The sequence below is a fragment of the Chanos chanos genome, chromosome 1 (genome assembly GCF_902362185.1).
Source record: "Chanos chanos chromosome 1, fChaCha1.1, whole genome shotgun sequence".
NCBI lineage: Eukaryota > Metazoa > Chordata > Actinopteri > Gonorynchiformes > Chanidae > Chanos > Chanos chanos.
Genome location: NC_044495.1, coordinates 53223476 through 53246136, shown reverse-complemented (window position 1 = coordinate 53246136; position 22661 = coordinate 53223476). Strand labels below are relative to the sequence as shown.

Below are 22661 nucleotides of genomic sequence, written 5' to 3'. Positions count from 1 at the left end.
CACACACACACACACACACACACACACACACACACACACACGCACACACACACACACACAGTGCAATCATCTTAGGTCTGAGAGAAGAGTTATATCCTATACAGTATACCTTTTGTATACTGCAGAGTCTTTATTGGTTAAATGTTATTCTACCTCTTGTACCTCTGCACTGCACTGAGTGCAAAAACAGGGCACACCCAACTGCAGTATGAAGTGGAGTGAAAACTTCCAGAAGGGGGATGGGGGCGGGGTGGTAATCATCTTAAACGAATACAGGTAAAATGGGAAGCCAAAGCAAGTTACTCTGGTGCAGCACAACATAATGATTCATGTGGGCACAGCCATGGCACTGCAAACAAAACAAAACAAAAAAAAATTAAAAAGGAAGAAAAAAGTGGAAAAAAGGAAATAGGTGAGAGGTCACAAAGCCACACAATGACACACTGGACCAGGGATGTTAGTTATCATCAACACCATCACTATCAGCATCACCATCATAATCAACATCAACATCAACATCAACATTATCCTCACCATGTCTCTCTAAAATAGTTTTTAATGAGGTATGGCAGCATACCGAAGTTGGATTATTGTCACAAAAATCTCTCTGCCAACTTTACCAACTTGTAAAACGGTTTATAGTGTTGCTCCTCTCTCTCTCTCTCTCTCTCTCTCTCTCTCTCGCTCCTATCTATCTGTCTATCTATCTCTCTCCTTGTCTCTTTTTTTTATGCTGTCTTAAATCTCAATCTGCGGTTTAAAGAGCCAAGGTGATACAGCAAATTCAGCAGCAATAATGACTTGGCGTCCTGATAATCACAGAGCTACACAGCGCCCTCTGTTGGTCATATGGTGTACCTTGTACTCATTAAAACTGATGAATTACAGTAACAACCTAAGCAGACACAACTTTCAAACTTTATTGCTTTGGTGAACCAATGTATTTGGTTGGATTCTAGCTTTGAATATTTATGCACGAGTGCAGGATTTTAAAAGATGAGGAATAAAATCACCTAAATATCCAGGATACAAAATTAAAAAAAAAAAGAAAAGCAAACACCAACAATAAAAAAATCCCCAAAACTCTGCAGTTATTTATGTGGTAATAGGTTTAGGTAGTAGATACTGCTAAGGCAAATGATGAATGATCTAGGACATCTTCACTGCTGAAATGCAGGAGATTCTAAGTGAGTAAACTTGGCTTTAACAATGATTAAAACGGAAGAATATTTTAGCACTGTACCCAGCCCTTGCGGCAAAACCTTCCCCGGCTGTTTCTGCCAAAGAAAAGAGAGAGAGAGAGAGAGAGAGAGGGAGAGAGAGAGGGAGAGAGAGAGAGAGAGAGAGGGAGAGAGAGAGAGAGAGAGAGAGAGAGAGAGAGAGAAAGAGTGTATCTTAATTACTGCAGTGGAAATAAATCTTTTGAAACTGTGGGTGGCTGACACGCTGTCTCCAAAATCTGTGCCTGTGATAAAGAATAGCCTCTCCATTGGTAGGAGCCCTTACAGAGGGCTCCCATAGACATCTCTGTCTTTCTTTGTGGAACTCTCTCTCTCTGTCTGCTCTCCCCCTCTTTCCCCCTTTTTCTCTCTCTCTCTGTTTCTTTTTCATTTTTTACATCTCCATGAAAGAAATCTCAACACACACGCACACAGAGATCGCTACTGTCGTTAAACCTTAACAATCATTATTATATGAAAGAACCGAACACTGTGTTCCCTTTGTACATTTTAAGTACGTTTAATTTTGAGGATTTAATAACGGATTCTGCTGTGCTTCTCTGTCCCGTTCATTTTCTTCTCTGCTAATTCATTTTGTCCTTAGATTGCCCCTCAGTTCAGAACACTCCTCTTTGTCCTCTGTTAACCTCCCTCCTCCCTCCCTCCCTCCCTCCCTCTCCGTGTCTCTCTCCTCTGATGGAGAGCAGGCAGATATGGGGAGAGGTGGGCCCATCAGTGACGTCCGTCTTCTTACCACTGCATTGCACCCAGGCCACTCCCTTACTCTCCCGGTCTCTCCTCAAGCAGTGCCGCTCTCTTCCCTACCAGTCTAATAACCAGACCAGACCAGACCAAACCAAACCAAACCAAACCAAACAACACAAAACCAAACCAAACCAAGCTAAACCAAAGCAAACAACACAAAACCAAACCAAACCAAGCTAAACCAAAGCAAACAACACAAAACCAAAGCAAACCAAAGAAAACAAAACAAAACAAAACAAAACAAAACAAAACAAAACAAAACAACACAACACAACACAACACAGCACAGCACAGCACAACACAACGCTAAACAAAAATGCACATTTAATCAGACCATATTGGAAACAGTAAAGCAAAAAGGTGATGCATGATCAGAGTGCTCCGAATTTCAATTTCATAAGACTAGACAGGAAGTGAGTGACAGACTGAATCATTCCAGATGAAGCTGCTTCTAATTCTCTTAGACTTGATATAAAAAATCTCCATGGATTTTGGTTAGCTTGTTAACTTTTTTTTACAGTGAGCCAAGACAGTAATTACTAGTTTATACTTTTATAATAATATAACTTTTTGTAATCCTTTGTGGTAGTTTTATTAGCACAAAGAACTAATTTGTTATGGTCCAAATATCACCACTGCATAATTTAACATCCACCATTTTTTGAGTTAATTTCCAGCAGAGAAATAGATGCAGTGTCTGAAAGGTGCTGCTTCAGCAATTTACGCATAGGATTTAAATATGAATACTCAACACTGGGTCGGAATTAAACATTTCGTTTTAAGGAGTACAGTTTATTAGATGGACACAACCACTGTTTCAGTTTCACTCTCTAAAATCTTTTAATTGCCAAAAAAAAAAACCCCTTTTGAAAAATGAGACAAAAGAATATTCTAATCTATGGAACTCTATCGACTTCATCAGCAGTTTAGGTAGGTAGGCTCTGCATTTCTTTGACAAGACTTTATGTGTTACTGCTGAGCTTCTGGCTTCTGCAAAGACATTTTAGCAAAACCCAGCCTGCACCTCAGCCAAATTCTCCGGCCCCTGGGTCAGGCAAGCACTTACTGATTGGCTGCGGTCTCGCTTTTCTAATCAATGAAAACTAATGGATGCTGAACAAAAAAGACAAGCACAGAAAGACTTCTCAGCAACATCTTGCATTTCAATTCATATTTCTTTATTTTCCTGCTTATTTATTCACCAGAAAAGCATTTTATTCATTACTCAGCAAAAAAAACCCAAAATCTCTGGAACTTAAAGTAGATATAACATGTAAAAGAATTATAATTTCAATTTATAGCTTAATCATTTATCAAATGTCATTTAATGACTGACAGTAATAGTTGTGTGTTTGACATTTGAAGACAACGCGTGCGGTTTATGGCTGTTTAGGGTATATATCTACACACTAATACAGCACAGGGAATGAAACGCTGCATGCAATTCTTTCTGGAAGGAGAGAATTGCAGTTTTCAGATGAGAAACTAAGGAAGAAAACACAAGACATTTCGACGTAAAGGTGTTTTTTTTTCCCCCGTCTGTCATGCAAATTATTGGACGTTAAGGAATTTGCGTGGGAGAGTGATGACGCGTTGTCAGTGCCGTTGAGATTATCAGCTCTCTTGTATGCTAGATTGGGCATTGCATAGATCTTTCCACTGGTCTGCCACTCGTCTGTGAGGCAATAGCACGTTAGCGCGCACGTGCTCACCGTTCCCTCCCTTAGACACTTCCCAGAAGTTTAGTCCTTTGATCAAAAATAGAGCATGATGGGTGTATGAATAATAGGCAGCATCTAAATTCCCTGTAAAAAAAAAAGAAACACTGAATTACACAAAAGTATTATATTGAACATTAAATACACAAACAATATAAACAACTCTGCTGTCCAATTATCTTCCTCTTCTTTTTTTTTTTTCTTGACTGTAACGGTTTGTGGCACATGACTCATTACCGTGCGGATGATCATTTGGCTCCAGCGCAGGGAAAAAATTCACTAAACTTCTTGGAAATCCTTTAGCAACTTGTTGACTTGTCACATCGAACCCCCATACCTGTTAGATACAAAACCCATGTTAACTGTGTATTGAGAGCATTTACTGAATAAAGGCTAACGTTTCAGTACTTTAAAAATAATAAGAGGTCATTCATACTATATGGTGTTGATGATGCAAGCTAACAAACGACATCCAAATTTACAGGTATGAGATTAATGTATTGCGTTTTTCTCAAGTTAGTGTTTGGACAGACCTGATGACCTCTGAAGAAGTAGATGAGATGGTTTTGTCGAGAAAATGCTGCTGTATCTATGGGGCCATAAATGCCCGGAAAACCCTGAGAGATTGGTTTGCCCTCTGGGTCTTGAAAGACCTGCCGTATCCCATTACAAAGCCAGTATCTTGTGCCTGAAAAAACAGTTGGAAATCCATTAATGTTTATTTCTAAACAGGTAAACAGTTTCTGAGAGAATAATTGCTTGGTTCACTGGGTTTATTTTGGCAGCCTTGAAAGTATACACTACCATTTTCTAAAGCCTTGGACACTTCCTGATGTTGTTAGCTAGTGCCATAATAGATTGGTACTTGTAGCCATGATATTCATTGTACAAATATGTACATCTTCGATGTCCAAGACTTGGTCATCAATTTGTAGGTCTTGACCTTGTTCTACAACTGGTAGGCAATTGTAAGGGAGGACATTTTATGCTAGAGCAGGCTCTACAAAGTATCTTGCTTTCTGACAGTTTTCTACATCTACATTAAGAGGGAACAGCTTTCTGTATGAGACATGAGTATATCATTTTAAAGGCTTAAAAATGATCCTTTATGAAAACTTTAAAGAAAAAAAAGTCTTTCAGTCTGAAAGTAGTTTGCAAATTGTACTGTACCACAAGTGTTCTCCTTGACACAGAGTGAATGGCCTTTCTATCCTTAAGCCTTTAGTAAGTGGAAGTTTTCTCATTGTTCAACCTATGGTTGTGGTTGGAGCAAAAGAGTAACATATGTCACCTGATTGGTCATATATCTCTGGCCGCCTAACGACAGTACGGTATGTATTTCTGGGAGGAGGGTGAATTTCTCAATATAATAACCTTTAAAGAAATAGACTCTGTTCTGGTCTGAGGTCAGAACATGGAGGTATGCATCCACTCTTCCCTTGAGTAGCCCTCTCCACCCTTGCTGCAAACTGCGGGGATATCCTCTCCTAGGTCTGCCCCTCTGGTTGTCATAGAGCCAGTACTGATCATCACGGAAGAAGTATGTGTTATAGTATAGCGTTGGCTCCCCCTGGTGGACATTAGGAACCTCTCTGACCCAGTCAAACACTGTGTCAAAGGATCCTTCGCACTGACCTGTGGGAAATGAATACTGTCTTATCTCAATTCAGATATATCTTGCTCGTATCAAAAAAATCAACCGCATGTAGACGTGACTCCCACAGTACAGCTCTTTGTCATTTAGCACGTAATTCCCACCATAGAGCCCCTGGATGGCTGTTCGGTCCTCTGTGCTAAGCTCCACAGCGCCCCCGGTGATGGAGTAGAGAGGATGCATCACTGAGTCAGGGGAGGCCAGGTGTGGTAATCCCAAAACATGACCTGCTTCATGTATCATCACCTACATACCAACATGGTGTAAACCCGAGGCAATGAGGGAAATGAGGCATATGTGTACGTGTGTGTGTGTGTGTCTGTGTGTCTGTGTATGTGTGTGATATCTATAAGTGTGGAGTGATGGTGTTTGAACAAAGTTGAATGGACATATATAAAAAGGCCATTTAGAAACATCTGCCTGTCTGTGCTAATGACTCAGTAACAACTAAATGCTAATAACTCTGTGTGTGTGTGTGTGTCTGTAATTATGGCTATGACCTTCAACAGACTGACTCCATAGTTAAATGGCTCAATAGCAAAGGCCTCATCATCATCCAGGTGGATCTCTCCTGGCTGCACTGTGTGTGCCAGCTCCCCTCCTGCTCCATCAAACAACAACGGGCAACCCAGGTGTCGTCCTACGCGCACACACACACACACACACACACACACATACACACACACGTGCACACACACACACACACACACACACACACGTGCACACACACACACGTGCACACACACACACACACACACACACACACACATGCACGTGCACACACACACACACACACACACACACTCACATTGACATACACAAACGTAAATGCGAATGAAAAACATTTTTTTCCTCAGACTCTCAGACTGGCACTGAGTAGAACAAAACCACATGTTTGTTGTGATAATCTATCTTTAGGGACAAAAACAATTGTAGATATAATAGGACCATACAGGATCCGCGGTGCTCTCAGTGTCCTGACATAGTTATTCACAATAATGATGATAACCCGAAAAATTCTGTTTTCATTACATGACTGCCTCATAAAACAAACAGGTCATTTCCGACGAGACTTTTCATCTAAATGTCATATTTCCAAACACTCTACTCCCAGGATAAATATAGTTCCATTAGACAGAACACCTCTGAGAAGAACAAAAAATTTTTTTTTATCAGTATGTCCTAATTTACCCCATGTTGTGACCACTGATTCTCACTGAGTCTTTTTTTCAATGGTTAACGAAGCAGTATTACACACATTTATACTAAAATGAAGAGGATTAAAATGTTTTCATTGTTCTGTGCAATTATAGGCAAGCAATTATTTTATTGTTATTATCTTTGTAATCGTTACTATTACCGGTCCCAAAGCCGATCCTGATGTCTATTTCATTGCTTGGAGAATTCTGATCCTCCCAGAAGGACAAGGGCACCACCTCCGCCCATTGCCGCAGGGCCAGGGAGATTGCCTGCCTCTGTTTCCAGACAGGGATATGATTGCTGAGACCCTCAGGCAGTAAACGCCACCTTAGTCGTTCACTGGCGTAGCCCATCCCGGGCACAGGTCCCCTGGATCCCGCAGGTCCTCTGGAACGCTTGAGTCTTCGTGGCCCTGAACCTAGGCCAAGAGTCGCGTTTGACTTCAAAGCTGCGGTTAAACTGCTTGAAATTTGTCTCCCGAGCCAGTGTGGAGCTAGACGGACAGAGACAGCGTGTGTTGCTGGTGAAGGAGGGGATGATGAGTCATGGCTGTGTTCCTGGCTGACAGAGTGGGTCTGCAGATAGTTCTCTCTAGATGAGGATCCCTCCTGCGTGGTTCTCCTGTATGGCACCGAGGGAGTGGGCGGGGCGTTTCTCCTCATTACTGGGCTCTTTGTGTCTCGGCAGGTGTTTATTTGCTAGGATCCTCTTGATCTCGGAGCCCTGAAATGCGAAGAAGATATTCTAATTCTGAAGAAGCAGTAAAATCAACTCAGTAAGAATCTGTATGTGATCAAAACTACAAGAAAGGTTCAAGAGTCAAGCTGACACCGGCGTACGTCTCCGTTTGAACAAGTATATATCATATGCGAATAAACAACAGTCAGCAGATTTACCAGATGAATCTGAGAAAAACTCTGGTTGGAGAGTGTATACATGACCAAAAAGACCGTCAGTAGGCACCAAATACCAAGCCTCATCATGAAGGCTATAAAACAAAACGCCGACTATATTTGATATTTCTATTTCTTTTGCACAAAAAAAACAGAGCCTGGGCAGAGTGGGAGGAATTTATGTCCTAAAAACTTGGCAACACAAAGACCCGCACACCTGCGTGTTTCATTTTTGTCTATGAGAGCACCTGGATGCTATTGTTTAACTTTACCTTCTAGGCTAGCAGGAACTTACTGATCTCTCTTTGTCTTTCTGGGCTTATGAAGATTATATTAATAGCAGTCCTGGAGTTAGAGGAGATGGGAAAAGGGTGAGATGTGCTTAATACAGGAAATTTTAATAAAAGTGGGTGAAGCAATCTGATCTAAACTGATACAGCAAGTAAAGAGATGATTATCCTTTTGCTAAACAGAGCTTGACTGACGGACATCATAGATGGCTTAAGCCTGCATTGAATTGCCAGATGCTGAGTCTGGATCTGAAGGAGAACACCAAGGTTATGAGAAACAACAATGTTGCTTTCAGCGGTTGTCCACCAGCAATGAAAGTTCATTGCTTTCCACATATCTTCAGTGTCACTGATTGCACTTCAAGCCAGACGAAGGACACAAAGCAAATTCAGCCGGTGTTAAAATGATATTGGGGAGTGTGTTAAATGAAGTTAAATCCATACGCAAACTCTTATTCTTAATTTATTATATCAGATTATAAGCATAGCAGGGCTGCATGGTGGCGCAGTGGGTAGCACTGTCGCCTCACAGCAAGAAGGTCTCGGGTTCGATTCCTGGCCAGGCGGCCAGGGTCCTTTCTGTGTGGAGTTGGCATGTTCTCCCCATGTCTGCATGGGTTTCCTCCCACAGTCCAAAGACATGCAGGTTAGGTGAACTGGAGACACTAAATTGCCCCTAGGTATGTATGTGTGAGTGTGTTTGTCTATGTGTCTGCCCTGCGATGGGTGTTTCCCCGCCTTTCGGCCTATGAGCACTGGGATAGGCTCCAGCACCCCCCGCAACCCTAATCAGGATAAGCAGCTCAGATAATGAGTGAGTGAGATTATAAATATATCTCTTAAGGAATATTTAATTTAATATTTTATTATCTTAATCATTTTCTGTCATAGACCTAATGGACACTTTCATTTTGAAGAGTGTTCGGTTCTTGACACAAAATATTTGCCTTTTGGACAAATGTTTTATTTAAACAAATGCTGCAATGCCTTAAGTTGAACACATGATGGCATTGATGTAAAGATTAAATTCGAAGTCTTTTCTCAGTCAAGGCACATTTGTAAACAGCTGGGAGGGTGTCTTTGGAGACAAGTGAAAATGAGTTGTACAGTTAAGGCTTGAAAAAAGAAAAAAAAATCTAGAATTTGTTGACTAGATGTGATGTTCCACTTTCCACTCTGGCTCTGGAATGTCTGAAGAAATAAGTGAAAAAGGTTACCACTTGACTGGAAGCTGTGTTAATGTCCAGAACTCCTTAAATGTATAGCAACTTTACATCTGACTACTCTCTAGGTATACACAACAGAATAATCTTACCTGATCAATATTTATTCTAATGACTTCCTACCTGGGCCCTAGCTAGCTGAAAAATACATAAAACAGGAAAGTACTTGGTCTGGGCTGAATACCTTAAGGCAGTCCTTGAAAATACAACTGATTGAATTTTATTGAACTATACAAAAAAAAAAAACCCTTCAAACTGGAGGTCAAATCCTTTAATCTGTCAAACCCTCTCAAGTCAGAAGATGCAGACTGAGAGTCTGTATATCCAGCAGGCAAACAAAGAGCACTATAAATCAGTAAAATGGACAGGAAAGTTCATGGAAGGATATGCAGCAACCACCATTACAACACTTACTAAGTATAACGTTAAAAGTACCAGGATGAACCATACTAGTCATTCTCATCTCTCTCTCCCTCTTTTTTATTTAATTGGTATAAGACTTTTCAAGGGTGTCAAGAGTTGTACAAATATACATATGCTTGTTGACTGGCTGTCTGCATTGTGCAGAGATGTATTGAGCTATCTTAACACACACTGGTAATGTAGAAGAATGACAGAAAGTTGAGGGCGTTAATAAGTTTACAACAGCTGCCAGGGCAGTCAAACTGGTAGGGGGGAGGGGATGGATAACTGAGGTTTATGCTATTGTAAACCAAAAATAATATTACATAGTTAGCTGTCTGGTACGGTTTCAGCCATTGTACTGGTTGAAGGTGGAAAGTAAACAATTAGCCCTAACACAAACAATGACGATGCAGTAATGAACTGATAGGAAATTAAATAACGTATCTTCTCCTCTTGTGGGAGTGATTTCCAAGCATTCTTTCACCAAAGTAAGAAACATAGGCTACACTTCAGGCCATGAGAAGAAGAGTCAAGGTCGCGGTTACAGTCCAAATTCCCATATGTTGTGTTATAACGAATGTGTCAGCCTATGTGAAATAAAGCTCTCGGTTCTTCATACAATATCAGGACTTTTCTTTTTTTTGGGAAAAAAATACCTCAGGTTGTTTTTATAATGTCCTTCACTCTGTTGTAAAAAAGTCGCTTTCATACAGGTGGTTTAGTGGATGCCTACTTTTGAACAAAAAAGTTTCGGTAAATCGTACAGACTAAAAACTGCTGTTCCTTAAATGTAGCTCTGTGGCAGTCATAAATTGCTTTGAGGGCTGGAGAGCGTTGCGTCGCTCGCCCTCCCCCTACCTCTCAGAGTGGAGTCGTGAAGTCGTGTGGAATTAGGTTCCCTGTAAATATTTCCCCCCTTGACAGCGTGAATACATGCGAAAGAACATTTCAACCACTGATGTTCTAACCGATCACCGAATCGGCAGCACTCCTATAACATAAGACTACCATTTTTCCCGTTATGCAAAGTGTGCTTTGTAATCTTTGGATTTCTCTGCCAAAAGTGTGGCATTGGGCCCCAAATCGTAAGACAACCACTCATATTTTTCAAGCACTTGGTTAACCTCAAGTAAATCTTTGCAAGCGCCTCAAAAGCAACCACTTTAGTATTCGCAGCATAATTTGGGAATATTAAATCTCTTCACACATCGTCTCTCTTTGAACATGGGAAATGATGTAAGCAGTATTTCATAGTCTACATTTTCAAAGTGTACTGAATTATAATTATCCTCAAGATAGTTACGGCTCCCAAAACGTGTTTAAAGTACCTGTGATGTAATAATATTTCACGTAGTCCTAATTAGGATAGCCTGTGCCCGCGCAATTCACATGCACTCATGGGCTAGAAAGCTACACTTTTTTTTTTTTCCGGGAACTACTCTTTCAGTAACACCGGAACTGTGATGTCTAGAGCAAAACAGTGCCACCCGCTCATGGTGTACATATTTATTATTTATTTATTTCAATTTTGCACGCAATGACCCGCTGGATTCCAACTAAGAAAGAGAAGTATGGTGTCGGTAAGTGGCCAGAATGCTGTTTTGTCTGTACTTGGAGTTTTGTATTTCCTTGTCGCGTTGCCCCGTCTTAAGCACCGAGGCATGGAGGTCTTACTCTTCACTCCAACTCGCCGAAGAATCACTTAGGAAAAGTGGAAGTGCGTGTTACCTGGTATAATTCTTGCTTGTAGCCATATAGATTGTAAACAGATATTCTATTCAAACTGAATTCCACATGAAGAACCTACTTTTCTAGAGTAATTCTGAAATTTGTTTGGGGTATTTTGGGTGGACGTGAAACTTTTGGAAGTTGAAAACTCCGCTTGGGGCGAAAATTCATTATTACACGAGGCACTCTGAAACTCAAACATTTCTGCTTGTTGTTAAAAGACTTTACCAGATTTCAACTGTGTAAGATGAGTTGAATGGCGAGACACATAGAATTGTGTAATAACTTTGGACATGGGACAGAAGTTCTTGATCAGAGGCGTACACACCCATAAGGTAAACCTAGTGGGCTTTTGACATCGTCTTATGACGCACTGTCGAGCTTCGTTTGCCTTCATTTTCGCTGCTCAACTGTAAAAACAATTGCACATTTAAACCATGCGATTAGCCAATTATTTTGAATGAATTGTGGTTAACGATACATCGCAAGTGTAGCTGAAAACAGTGTTTACATTTGTCTTCTCTATCTAACCAGTGATTAATGGGATCAAAACATTGGTAAAAAGAAAATATGAAGAATCTAAATGTTACTCAGCAAAATGATAGATTAATCATCACGTAAACGATAAATCATTCAGGTAGGGAATCGGTGACATAAACAAGCCTTGTGCATGATCAGACAATCGCCAGAGGATTCTCTGTGCTCAGTTGTGTCTCGGCCATCTGCATTAAAATTGCCAGCTTGTTGTGGTGTGGTTCTCCCCATGGAACAGTAATCTGTTGACTGAACATCAAACAATCTAGCTTAACCTTTTGATTTGAGTGTAAACTCCCAAGGAACTAACATATATGTGTGCTGGTGGTTCTCTCCAGTCCTGATGATCAGCTGAAACCTTGTAGGATTTATTGCAGCTTGCTCAACTGCAATACCAACTGACTATAATCTTTTAATACTTTGGTTCAAAGGTGTGTCAGTAGAACCATGCTCTTTTTAATCAGAGCATAACAGAGCACAGCAGAGTAATCCAAGTTTTATCCTGCTTAATGTGGACAATGAAAACATATGTTTGTGCTGATAAATGTTAACAAAATAAGCAAAAGCATGTGACTATGGTGAAAATGCCGAGTTTCATGTGAACAATACTTACATATGCAGTGTTTTCCAGTTATTATGAATGATTCATGATTGAGTTTTTTTTTTAATTGTCAAGGACAGGAATATTGTAGTGCTTTTTGGCAACATTCCCCATTTCCTGTTGTCATAAAAAGCAGTAAAAGGCATCGTTGTCAGAACTTATTGCACCAGGCATATATTGCTGTATTAAAAATAGATAATGGAAGTCTACATGACTTGTTTCAATTGATTTAAACTAAAAAACCACACATTTTCAGCCTTCAAATGATGAACATCAAATGATGTTCAAATATAAATAAATAGGCATAATGCGCACACACATAAATGGACAAGCCAACGAATTGAGATTCCATAGCTGTGGGTAATGTATTTCTCTTGGTGATAGTAAAAATCCATCTTTCCTTTATTTTTTCAATATTGCAATTTACTCATATATATATATATATATATATATATGTATTACACATCACTGTGAGGCCTCTCAGATATCACACATTGTCAGTGAGACTTCACACGTTGTTATGCAAACGCTCTCATGCAGATAAGTGACCATGGCGAGTGAGAACCTTCTGGAAGAGTCAGACCTGGATGGGCAGAACTCTGCCGGTTTTGAAAAAGAGAGTGTGCTACTGTGTGTGACCTGTCAGACAGTGATGTCACAGCATGTGTGAACACACAATAGGCTGACTCAGAGGATCGGATGAGCTGCGGCTCAGGGCCCGGCCAGAGACGTCCAGCGCTAAAAGCAGATGATGCCGCTGCAACCTCCCGGCATGCATTACTTCACTGTTTCTTTTTTTTTTTTTTTTCTTTTTTTTCTGGCCCTGACACAATAACACGTTTCAGCCGCTTCCAACTGATTTGTGAAATGATGCGTTCTCCTATACCGCTAGCCTGTAGACAGGCCATCCGTGTATCCTGCTTTGTACTTTTGAGAAAGGTCTTTGTTGAAGTCAGACGGGAAATAACTGTTTTTATCTGGTCAAGAAACGCTCATACAGATGATACACTCAGAGGAGGAGTATATATACAGAGTGAATATAAATATATGTAAAGCGTATATAAATTTGTTGAAATGTTGCTCTTCAAATAGTGTATTGTTCAGATTAAAATGTTTATTGAAGCTCTGAATCCTTTTTGGTGATAGTGGTATTAAACAGGTGATTGATTTACAAATCTCTTTATTAAATGGTGCTTTATTAAATTTTTATATTCCTGTCCCGCCTGTATATTTGAATTGTGCCGCCCCAACCCCCCACCCCCCACCCCAACCCAGTTAGTTAGTAATGAATTAATGTTGATTTCTCCCATTTTCCCATTTCCCTCTTGGGTTTTTGGGGAGTTTTTTCTTGCCCGCCATGAGGATTAAGTGAGGGGGTGCCGTCCTGTCTTGATTTGACTGTTGTGGTCTGTAAAGCCCTTTGAGACTGTAAACAGTCATATTGGGCTGTAAATAAACTTGAAACTTGAAACTTGAAACTTAATGTTGTGCCTTTCAGGGTGTGTTGGTTACAGTGCAATTCAAAAGTCTTGTCACCCATTAAAAAAAAAAAAAAAAAAAAAATCTACACTTAAATTTTATATATTGGGCACATTTTTCACATTTTTGTTTTCAGGACAAGAGAAATATCATGAGGCTGCTTTGAAAGAAATCTCAAACAGTGAAAACCATTTCCAGAGTGAAAATCCGTATTTTAAAATCCGTAGCTCGGGGTGTTTAAATTCTCTTTTGACTACCTCACCTGCTTTTTGAACTGCAGTAAAAACTTTCCGTATCTCTACCAAGGCGTGGTCATGAAAGGATGTTTATCGTTCAGCGTGATAAAACAGTACCAGCGTTGATGATTAAACAGCGCCTAATCCACCTAATCAATGTGACCTAGTTTACAGGAAAAAACGTTGTGGATTTCGGCCCGTATTGAGTTAATAAAGCGAAGTTGGATCATGTTTTTATTATTATGATTACTACGAGTTCTCCAACGACCTTGATAGGCCGTAAAGCACATATTCGTGCCTTCAGGGATTTTAACCAGATTGGCGCAGAGTTCAGTAGTATTAAAATGGAAAAGAACTTCGAATTTACTGTTTTGTCTGAGTCAGAAGTAAGAAGTGGAAAGCTGTTTGTAACAGGGTAAGCTAGCTGAGGCCTGTGTGAAATGCAGCCTCCAGCAACAAGGATTAGCGTTAAGCTTGCCAGAACAAGGCCACACTCAAACTTCCTTTTGGGCCAAGGAGGGTGGAGCAAGTGACCTATTCAGTAATGTATGGCAGCGTTAGCGTACTTATATGTGGGTGTGCCAGTAATTGAGTGTGTACATTTTTGTGTGTGTGTGTGTGTGTGTTTGTTTTTATATGTATCAGCTGTTACTGGTGACATAGTTTTGAGGGTGCACCTTTTGCTGCATAATTTTTCACTTTGACGTGTTCCTCAGTTTGAAAAGAGAAAAGAAACTTAGAGCTTTGTCCATGTTGTTCTTATGATGACATGTATTACTCAGCCTTTTAGTGTGATGGCATTCTAAATATATGGTAAACACTCAGTGTCATGAAGAAGATTCTAGTAACTTGCAGTGACTCTAAGCGCTAGTCTCTAATCAGTTCATCATGCATAACTATCATTATCAGACCCTCATAAATTTTTTTTTTTTTTTTTTTTTAAATAAGCAAAGCTTTACCAAATGACCTGAACTGAACATGTTTAATAGCGTCTTAAGACTACTAATTAATAAGTAAAATATTCTTTCCTGGAGGCTTGTTTTAAGTAGTAGTGCGTTGTCTTATGGCTACTGTAGTCGCAATGCCCAGACAGACTTCAAAGAGATGGGGCAAATATTTCTCAAACATCGTGAGCAACACTGAAAGCCTCTTGTCCATGTTGTTTAAAAAAAAAAAAAAAAAAAATCAGGTTCTGGGCAGTCGTACGCTTTTTTGGTTGTGCTGTGCTGTGCTGTGCTGTACTGTGCTGTGCTGTGCGGCAGCCTAGTGCGGCTGGGTCGTTGTTGCACAATCCCCAAGCCTGCCAACTTGTGAAACAGTTGGTGTGGTATGGGGTTGTTTTCTCTCTCTATCTCTCTCCTCCCCCCCCTTCTCCCACCTTCTTCCCTTCACCTCCTCCTCTTTTATAATGATTTCTCTTTTTTTTCTCACTCTGTCGTTTTTTTTTTTTTTTCCAGCCATCTATAATTATGATGCAAGAAGTGAGCAGGAGCTATGTCTACAGGTGGGAGACACAGTACACATACTTGAGACGTTTGAAGGTGAGTGTTCAGTGTGAGCATGCCCTGACATATCTAGCCATGCTTAACTTCGACGTGTTTTCACATGCACCTATCTTCAAACTGAACCTGTGACGTACTGCGATTCTGTTGCAACTTTTTCAGCACCGAATTGTGATAAGCCACTGACTCTCAATTACAGCTCTCATTCAAAATGATGAACTATTAGGTCTCTATTTTTGGCATCTTGCAGATAAATGGTGAGAAATAACAACTGTTTCAGCTTTCATCTTCTGGTCTAAACACACATTCTTTCTGTCTCTCTCTCTCTCTCCCTCTCTGTCTCTCTCTCCCTCTCTCTCTCTCTATCTCTCTCTCTCTCTCTCTCTCTCTCTCTCTCTCTCTCTCTCTCTCTCAGGGTGGTACAGAGGTTATACACTACGGCAAAAATCACAAAAGGTGCCCTAGTAATTTTCGTTCTGGTAGAAAATACGATTTTTAGATGAGTTGAATTCTAAGTTGACGCTGACATGCCATTCTTCTCTGTGTTTCATCTTAAAGGGCATTTTCCCGGCATCTTACATCCACTTGAAAGAGGCTAAAGTTGAGGGAATTGGGTAAGATGCCAAACAGAGAATATTGTAATAATTATAAGCAATTATACTAAGCCTGCAGAATTCAGAAAACAAATGACAGTCTCTTTCTATGATTTCAATTAGTTGCATATGTATTTGGAAGTGTTTGGTGTATGTTAATTTTCCACCAAAAAAGGATATTCTCTTGGTAATGTGAATAATTAAAAATTATGGGGTTGCCCACACATACTTGTAATCATCATCATCATCATCATCATTGTCAATAATAGTGACTCAGCACCATTTGTCTTTGATTCCTTTGTTTAGCCAAAATGAGACTGTTATACCCACGGATTTACCCCTGGTACAGGAACTCAGTGCTACGCTGCGAGAATGGGCCCAGATATGGCACAAGCTTTACGTGGTTTGTTTTTATATCCCTTTCTCATCTCTCTCTCTCTCTCTCTCTCTCTCTCTGCACTGCATTAGAGTCTAATTTGGCATCTTAGCCTTCATGTTACATATTTAATAAAGAAAAAAAAATTCTGTTGCTAGAGTTTTTGTGGCAACCGTTTGACACCCATTTATTAACATAACAGAACAACAAGACCACGTTGTTCCGGAATGTTCAGCAAATGGCTTACAGCCTCATCGAGTACCGCTCACAAATTGTGTCAGGAACGCTTCCCAAAGATGACCTTGTGGAGCTCAAGAAGAAAGTCACTGCCAAAATCGATTATGGAAACCGGTAGGACGCAGTTCTTAACTCTCTCTAAGCAGTCTTGCAAACCCCGTATTGAGGTCCTGTAAGAGATGCTTCATGCAGAGTGTGTAAATGTGTTGCAACATAGCAAACAGTACTGAGGGATTTACGCATTTGAGTCCTTTAGACAAATCAGTTCTGGAATACACACACACAGTTCCATGCACCATCATGTTACTTTTCACATTGCTATGTGTGTATTACATAAATAATATATTGCCTCTTGCACAGTATAATCAGTAATTACAGCTGACATAATGGAAATGTATAATGTAAACATATAATTGTAGGGTGGTTTGTAGATACATTATGTAAATGGTATTTTGTGAGGACATGGCTCGTGTTGTTGTGTAGGATCCTTGGCCTAGACCTGGTAGTTCGCGATGAAGCGGGAAACACTTTAGACCCAGAATGCACCAGCACAGTAAGCCTGTTCAGAGCCCACGAATCCGCGTCTCGTAGCATAGATGAAAGGATCCAGGAGGAAAAAGTAAGTACTACAATCTCAAACAGTACATGAAAGTTTCGTTGTATGTCCATGGGATTGAAATTACACCAGATGCTTAGTTTTTTTTTTGTGCTTGTGAGGTAATATCCCTTTTTATGATGTACTCCAGCTGTTTGGAATTTTTTAAAGCCCCTCCTTCATTAATAGTCAGAGTAATGGAATTTTATCATATTCTGTTTTGGGGGAAAGGTAGGGTCATGGAGGTACTAACTCGAGTGAATTTGAAGGGCTTTTATTTTGCTCTAATGTAAAATATTAGAATTTAAGCAGACCACCTGCGTACAGTGACCACCTGTGATAATGAAATAGATCTACCCAGCAACGCGGGAGTCAGCGGGACGAGCTGCACATTTAAAATATTAACCCGAACAGCAAATGGTGGTGTCAGATGAATCTATAATCTTGTTAGAGTTATAAACACATATTTAAAAACGATCTCCAGGACCACCTGTGTGGGTACACATCTGCTCAGTAATTATCAGCTGTCTTTGAATGAATAATTCTTCGAGCGTTATTGTCGCTGGGTAACGTCTTAATTTTCGGCGAAATGCCTTGCGTTTTGTGCCTCGCTCGCCGGTGAAAGCGTCTTTGCATTTGTGACTCCGCAGACTCGACTTCAGAACCTGGAGATGAGACGTCAGACTTTGTTCAGCACGGTGCACACTTACAGTCTCCTCATGAACCTGAGGAACTTTGTGTGTAACATTGGGGAGGATGCCGAACTGCTCATGTCCCTGTATGATCCCGACCAATCCGAGTTCATCAGGTCAGAGTCTCTTTGCGTCATAAACGATGAGAGAGAGAACGAACTAATGAAAGTTTCAGTCATGTGAAGGAACAGGGACTCAGATAATACAGTGGCATTTTCAGCGGCCTATTGCTGTCCACTTCATTTGAGCTGAATTGGACTTGGTTGACATCCAGTCATTGAGTGGATGCGGAGTTGTTTGGATCCAGTGAGAGATTATAGTGATGAAGTGTTGTAAAATGGAACGCCCTTGAGTAGAGCTTTTTAGCTTGTTTACTGGGGCAGGGTGAAGTATTTTGCCCTTTCAAGTCCTTGGTTTCAAAAGGAGCTCCAGACAAAGCTCAGCCTTATCTACACTCCTTTTGTTTGTTGCATTGAAACTATTAAATGTTCTTTCGTATTTCAGCAAATTTTGCTTGAAATTGCTTGCTATTTTGTGGTTGGTATGAAGTTTAGTGTGCACTAGGCTCTACTGGTAGCTTGTAATAAATGAATACAGTATACTGTGCACGCATTAGCATACAGGATTCAATAGGAGGACCAGCATCTATGAGTTCATGTATAGTGGTGCCAGATATATAAAAACTTTGATTCTGACTGGTAAAATCGATGGAGGAGACATCCTTTACACAGAAAAGGGACGGTTCTTTTTGGGCAACAGTGGGCTGGTTGGTCCATAATCAAAACTTGATGATATTTCCCAAGGCACAATTTCTGAGGTGACAGGAATGCTGGGGGGGGGGACTCTGGGACTCTGTCCAGCAGCCACGGAAATGTCCTCCATAATCGCGGTGGCTTTTGTTAAGGAAGGCCAAGCAAATTATCTTTGGATGTATCGACCATTCGCTTCAAACGAAGGCAAAGCCACAGATTTTCAGAGAGAGAGAGAGAGAGAGAGAGAGAGAGAGAGAGAGAGAGAGAGAGAGAGAGAGAGTACAGGTGATTCACTGGCCCACTTAGGATCTGTCATTTCAGTGACCCCCTTTTCAAGATAATGTTACGTAGTATCTCTATTAAGAATGTTTTTCTAACTAGGACGTGACAAAAACACAATTCTGAATTTTTTTTTTTTTTTTTTAATTTTGAGTCTATGCTACACCGTTGCTTTATTGCTGAACTTTATTAGAATTCAATGGAATTGCTTTCACGATAATGAAGTTGGCTGATATTTCCTTTTCCTTTGTTAAACGTGTATTGGCAGTGAGAATTTCCTGGTGAGATGGGATAGCACGGGAATGCCTAAGGAGATTGAGAAACTCAATAACCTGCCTGCCCTCTTCACGGTAACTGACATTAGTCCTGTTATCTCTTCTTTCTTTCTCCTGTCCCATCATTTCATAATCATTCGGTGTGAAACCGCCTCTCTTGTCTAAATAGTCGCCGCAGCTGTGGCTAATGAATAGTCTAATTAAAATCTACATTAGCCAAGAACATGGAGTATTAATTTTTCAGCTCAAAAACCTATTAAATTAGATTTCAGATTTGTGTCTACATTTGAATAGATCTCGTTGTCAGTTGGATTTTCTCTCTCTCTCTCTCTCTCTCTCTCTCCCTCTCTTGCTCTCTCTTCATTCAGGACTTAAGCAGTAGTGACCTCATAAGGCCGCGCCTGTTCCTTGTGTGCCAGATTATTCGAGTAGGCTGCATGGAGCTCAAGGAGGGCAAGAAACACACTGGAGGGCTTAGACGGCCATTTGGAGTGGCAGGTGACACACACACACACACACACACACACACACAAACAGACATGCACCACATACACCACACAAACACACACACACACACACACACACAGAGGCATGAGATGATGGAAATAACTCCAGGTATATACACTGCTATATATATTGCATAAAATTCTGTTCACTTCCATCTTTAATTTAATAGAAAGAACATTTTCCCTTTGGCCAGACTGATCTGGGCATTGATCGGCGATGAGGAAGGAGTCCATTTGGGCCTTACTGAGTTACCCTGTTCTTGAAAAACACAAGGCTTAATAAAAGAAAAATCTTAAAATTTTAATAGTACCCCAACAGGCCTGGTACGCTCTTCTGAACCAGGGAGGCATAATTACAGGGGAATTTAGAAGAGAAAGCAAATTGCTTTTTTTTTCCATCATAGGAGACAGATTGCACACTGCAGTGGCAGGTGGAATAGTCGTCTGCCTGTGGTCACCTGGGCAAATGGAGCTAATGGACTGTGGCAGTTTACAAGAGCTCTCAGCACCCCCTTCTGCCCCCCCCCTTCCCTCCCTCTCTCCTCCTCCTCCTCTTCTTCTTCTTCTTCCTAACCAGGCAAACTTTGAGCTGAGCAGCGGAGGGAATCGGATGGCTTAGCCTCTCTTTTTCCATTAAAAATGGGGGAAAAGTTGCACTGTCGAGTGTCATGGCTTCTCCTGCAAGGAGGAGTTCAAGGTCATGGCTAGCAGAACACTGAGAACAGCATATATCCGAGGCTTTCTGGGGTTTTTTTTTTTCTTTTTGCGGTTGTTTGTATTTCCTGCAACTTGATTCCTCGGGTTTAAGGCTGGCAGGTGCAAAGAGACCTGACAAAGACCGCGCAAGCAGTCTGCGGAGCGATGTTGGCCGGATAGAAACGCTATCGTGATATTAAAGGACAGGCAGAGTCAGCAGTCTCAGCCAAAGGCCCGTCAGACTGACTAAAAGCAGGTGCACTCAATCCTGGTCTTCAAGGGCCACTGAGAGAGCGTTGTAGATCTTTTTCTCTTAGTTTTGAGATGAGTTCATTATAATTATTAATGAATATGTTGTAGCTGACGCGGTAGTGGTTGTGTTGCTGGGGTAATGAATTCTTGGAGTCTGCCTCTGATGTTTGTCTTCTGTTTTCATGTATGATCATATTCACAGACAATCAGCCCAGTTTTTTCCGTAGTGACCTTATTGTTCCTTGTGTGACAGGGAAATTTTTGTTTTTTATCCTAGCCTGAGTTAGAGGAAGAAACAACAAATTCTGTATGTGGAATCACGCTTCGCACCTGTCAGGGTTTGAATTGAAATGGTGCTAAGAATGGATTCATATTGTGCTCATGTTGTTTATTCATAGTGATGGACATCACAGACATTGCCCACGGGAAAGCAGACGATGATGATAAGCAGCATTTTATACCCTTCCAGCAGTGAGTTCTTGCACTTACTTGAAGTTGATCAGCTCCTTTAATGAAATTCGCATAGGTCATTGAGCTCTTGAAATGCAAGCTGTCCCAGTACATACAATTATAAAGGATGTAAAACTGACATTGCGTTTTTCTGGGCTCGCTTCTCGGAGCGACGTAAACCGGGTTTGGGACTGTCAAGATTCTCATCTCTTATCTTTTGTTGGGCATTGTAAGCAAATACGTTTTTTTATTGTCAAGGACTGTCAAGTATGTGATCTCAGGTGTTTGCTGTATTCTTTTTTTTTTTTTATTCGATTGTTGTCCTCACCATTGTTGTTCCCTCCAGGATTGCCATGGAAACGTACATCCGACAGAGACAGCTGATAATGTCTCCTCTGATCCCATCGCGTGTCATCGGGGAGAACGAGCCCCTCACTGCCGTTTTCAACAAGGTCATCGCTACTCGGGAGGTCAACCATAAAGGCCAGGGTAAAGAGACAGACTGAGAGAAACTTCTTTGGTGGTCTAGTTTATGTAGTACAAAAACAGGAAGTTTTCAACTTCATTTATTCCATGTTCATTTCCCAGGCTTCGTGCTAGGGTTATTAACTACGGTCTTGCCATGTAATATTTTTTTGGGGGGGGGGAAGTATCTCACTGCTGGAAAAATTGATGAATACGGATAAAGAAAGTATAGAAGTATTTGTCAAAAATGCTGATTAATTGAAAGAAACCCTCCTTGTTTAAAATTCATTAGAAAATCTTGCTTTGGGGTCTTAGCTAAAGTAATTTACATACTTGACAGTACAACTGTTGAGTCAGCTGATTTGAACTAGTTAGCAAGCTAGTTCAATTACTAGATGAATTATATGCCAGCGCTGGTTGCAAATATATGTGTTCCACCTGATGATTACTTGTGCCTGGGCTGTTCAGGACTCTTTGTGACGCTGAAACTTCTTCCTGGAGACCTGGCCCAGGTTGAAAAGGACTATCCCCACTTGGTTGATCGCTCAACTGCTATTGTCAGGAAAATGGGCTTTCCTGAAATCATCTTACCAGGTTGGTGCCTCATTTTTTAAATATGCTTGTATTTTTCTGACGTGGAATATCCAGACATGGAAATTCAACCATCAGCTTGACTTGAACAAACTGTAAAAAAAAAAGAAAAAAAAAAAAGAAAGCCGCGAACTGCGCTTCGTTTTTATGTCCTATCGATCCGATGCATGACGATCAAATGATCCCCGATTGTGGTGATGAATTGGAAGTTGTTTGTGTCCACGCAGGAAACGTCAGGAATGACATCTACGTGACGCTTGTTCAGGGCGAGTTTGACCGCGGCAAAAAGAAAACCCCTAAAAACGTGGAAGTCATGATGAGCGTGCTGGATGATGAGGGCAATGTGATGGAGGTAACGGCTTTCCCTTCCGCGCCGTACTTGCCGTGTCACGCCGGTTCACTTCTAGAGCTCTTCTCAACATAAATTCTGTTTCTCGATAAACTCCGTCGTCAC

At 40.8% G+C, this 22661-nt stretch overlaps 1 protein-coding gene across 1 annotated transcript in view; it reads left to right on the top strand.

Moving 5' to 3' along the window:
* Window positions 1–10905: 10905 nt before the first annotated feature.
* dock5 (dedicator of cytokinesis 5) overlaps window positions 10906–22661 on the top strand; it is a 30800-nt gene continuing 19044 nt past the window's right edge. The window contains exons 1-14 of the mRNA XM_030774705.1: window positions 10906–10948; window positions 15404–15487; window positions 15864–15904; window positions 16007–16062; window positions 16348–16444; window positions 16620–16768; window positions 17138–17273; window positions 17900–18057; window positions 19241–19322; window positions 19616–19745; window positions 21100–21172; window positions 21498–21640; window positions 22085–22210; window positions 22435–22559. Of these exons, the coding sequence (XP_030630565.1) occupies window positions 10906–10948; window positions 15404–15487; window positions 15864–15904; window positions 16007–16062; window positions 16348–16444; window positions 16620–16768; window positions 17138–17273; window positions 17900–18057; window positions 19241–19322; window positions 19616–19745; window positions 21100–21172; window positions 21498–21640; window positions 22085–22210; window positions 22435–22559 (1443 nt within the window). The remainder of the gene's footprint in view (window positions 10949–15403; window positions 15488–15863; window positions 15905–16006; window positions 16063–16347; window positions 16445–16619; window positions 16769–17137; window positions 17274–17899; window positions 18058–19240; window positions 19323–19615; window positions 19746–21099; window positions 21173–21497; window positions 21641–22084; window positions 22211–22434; window positions 22560–22661) is intronic.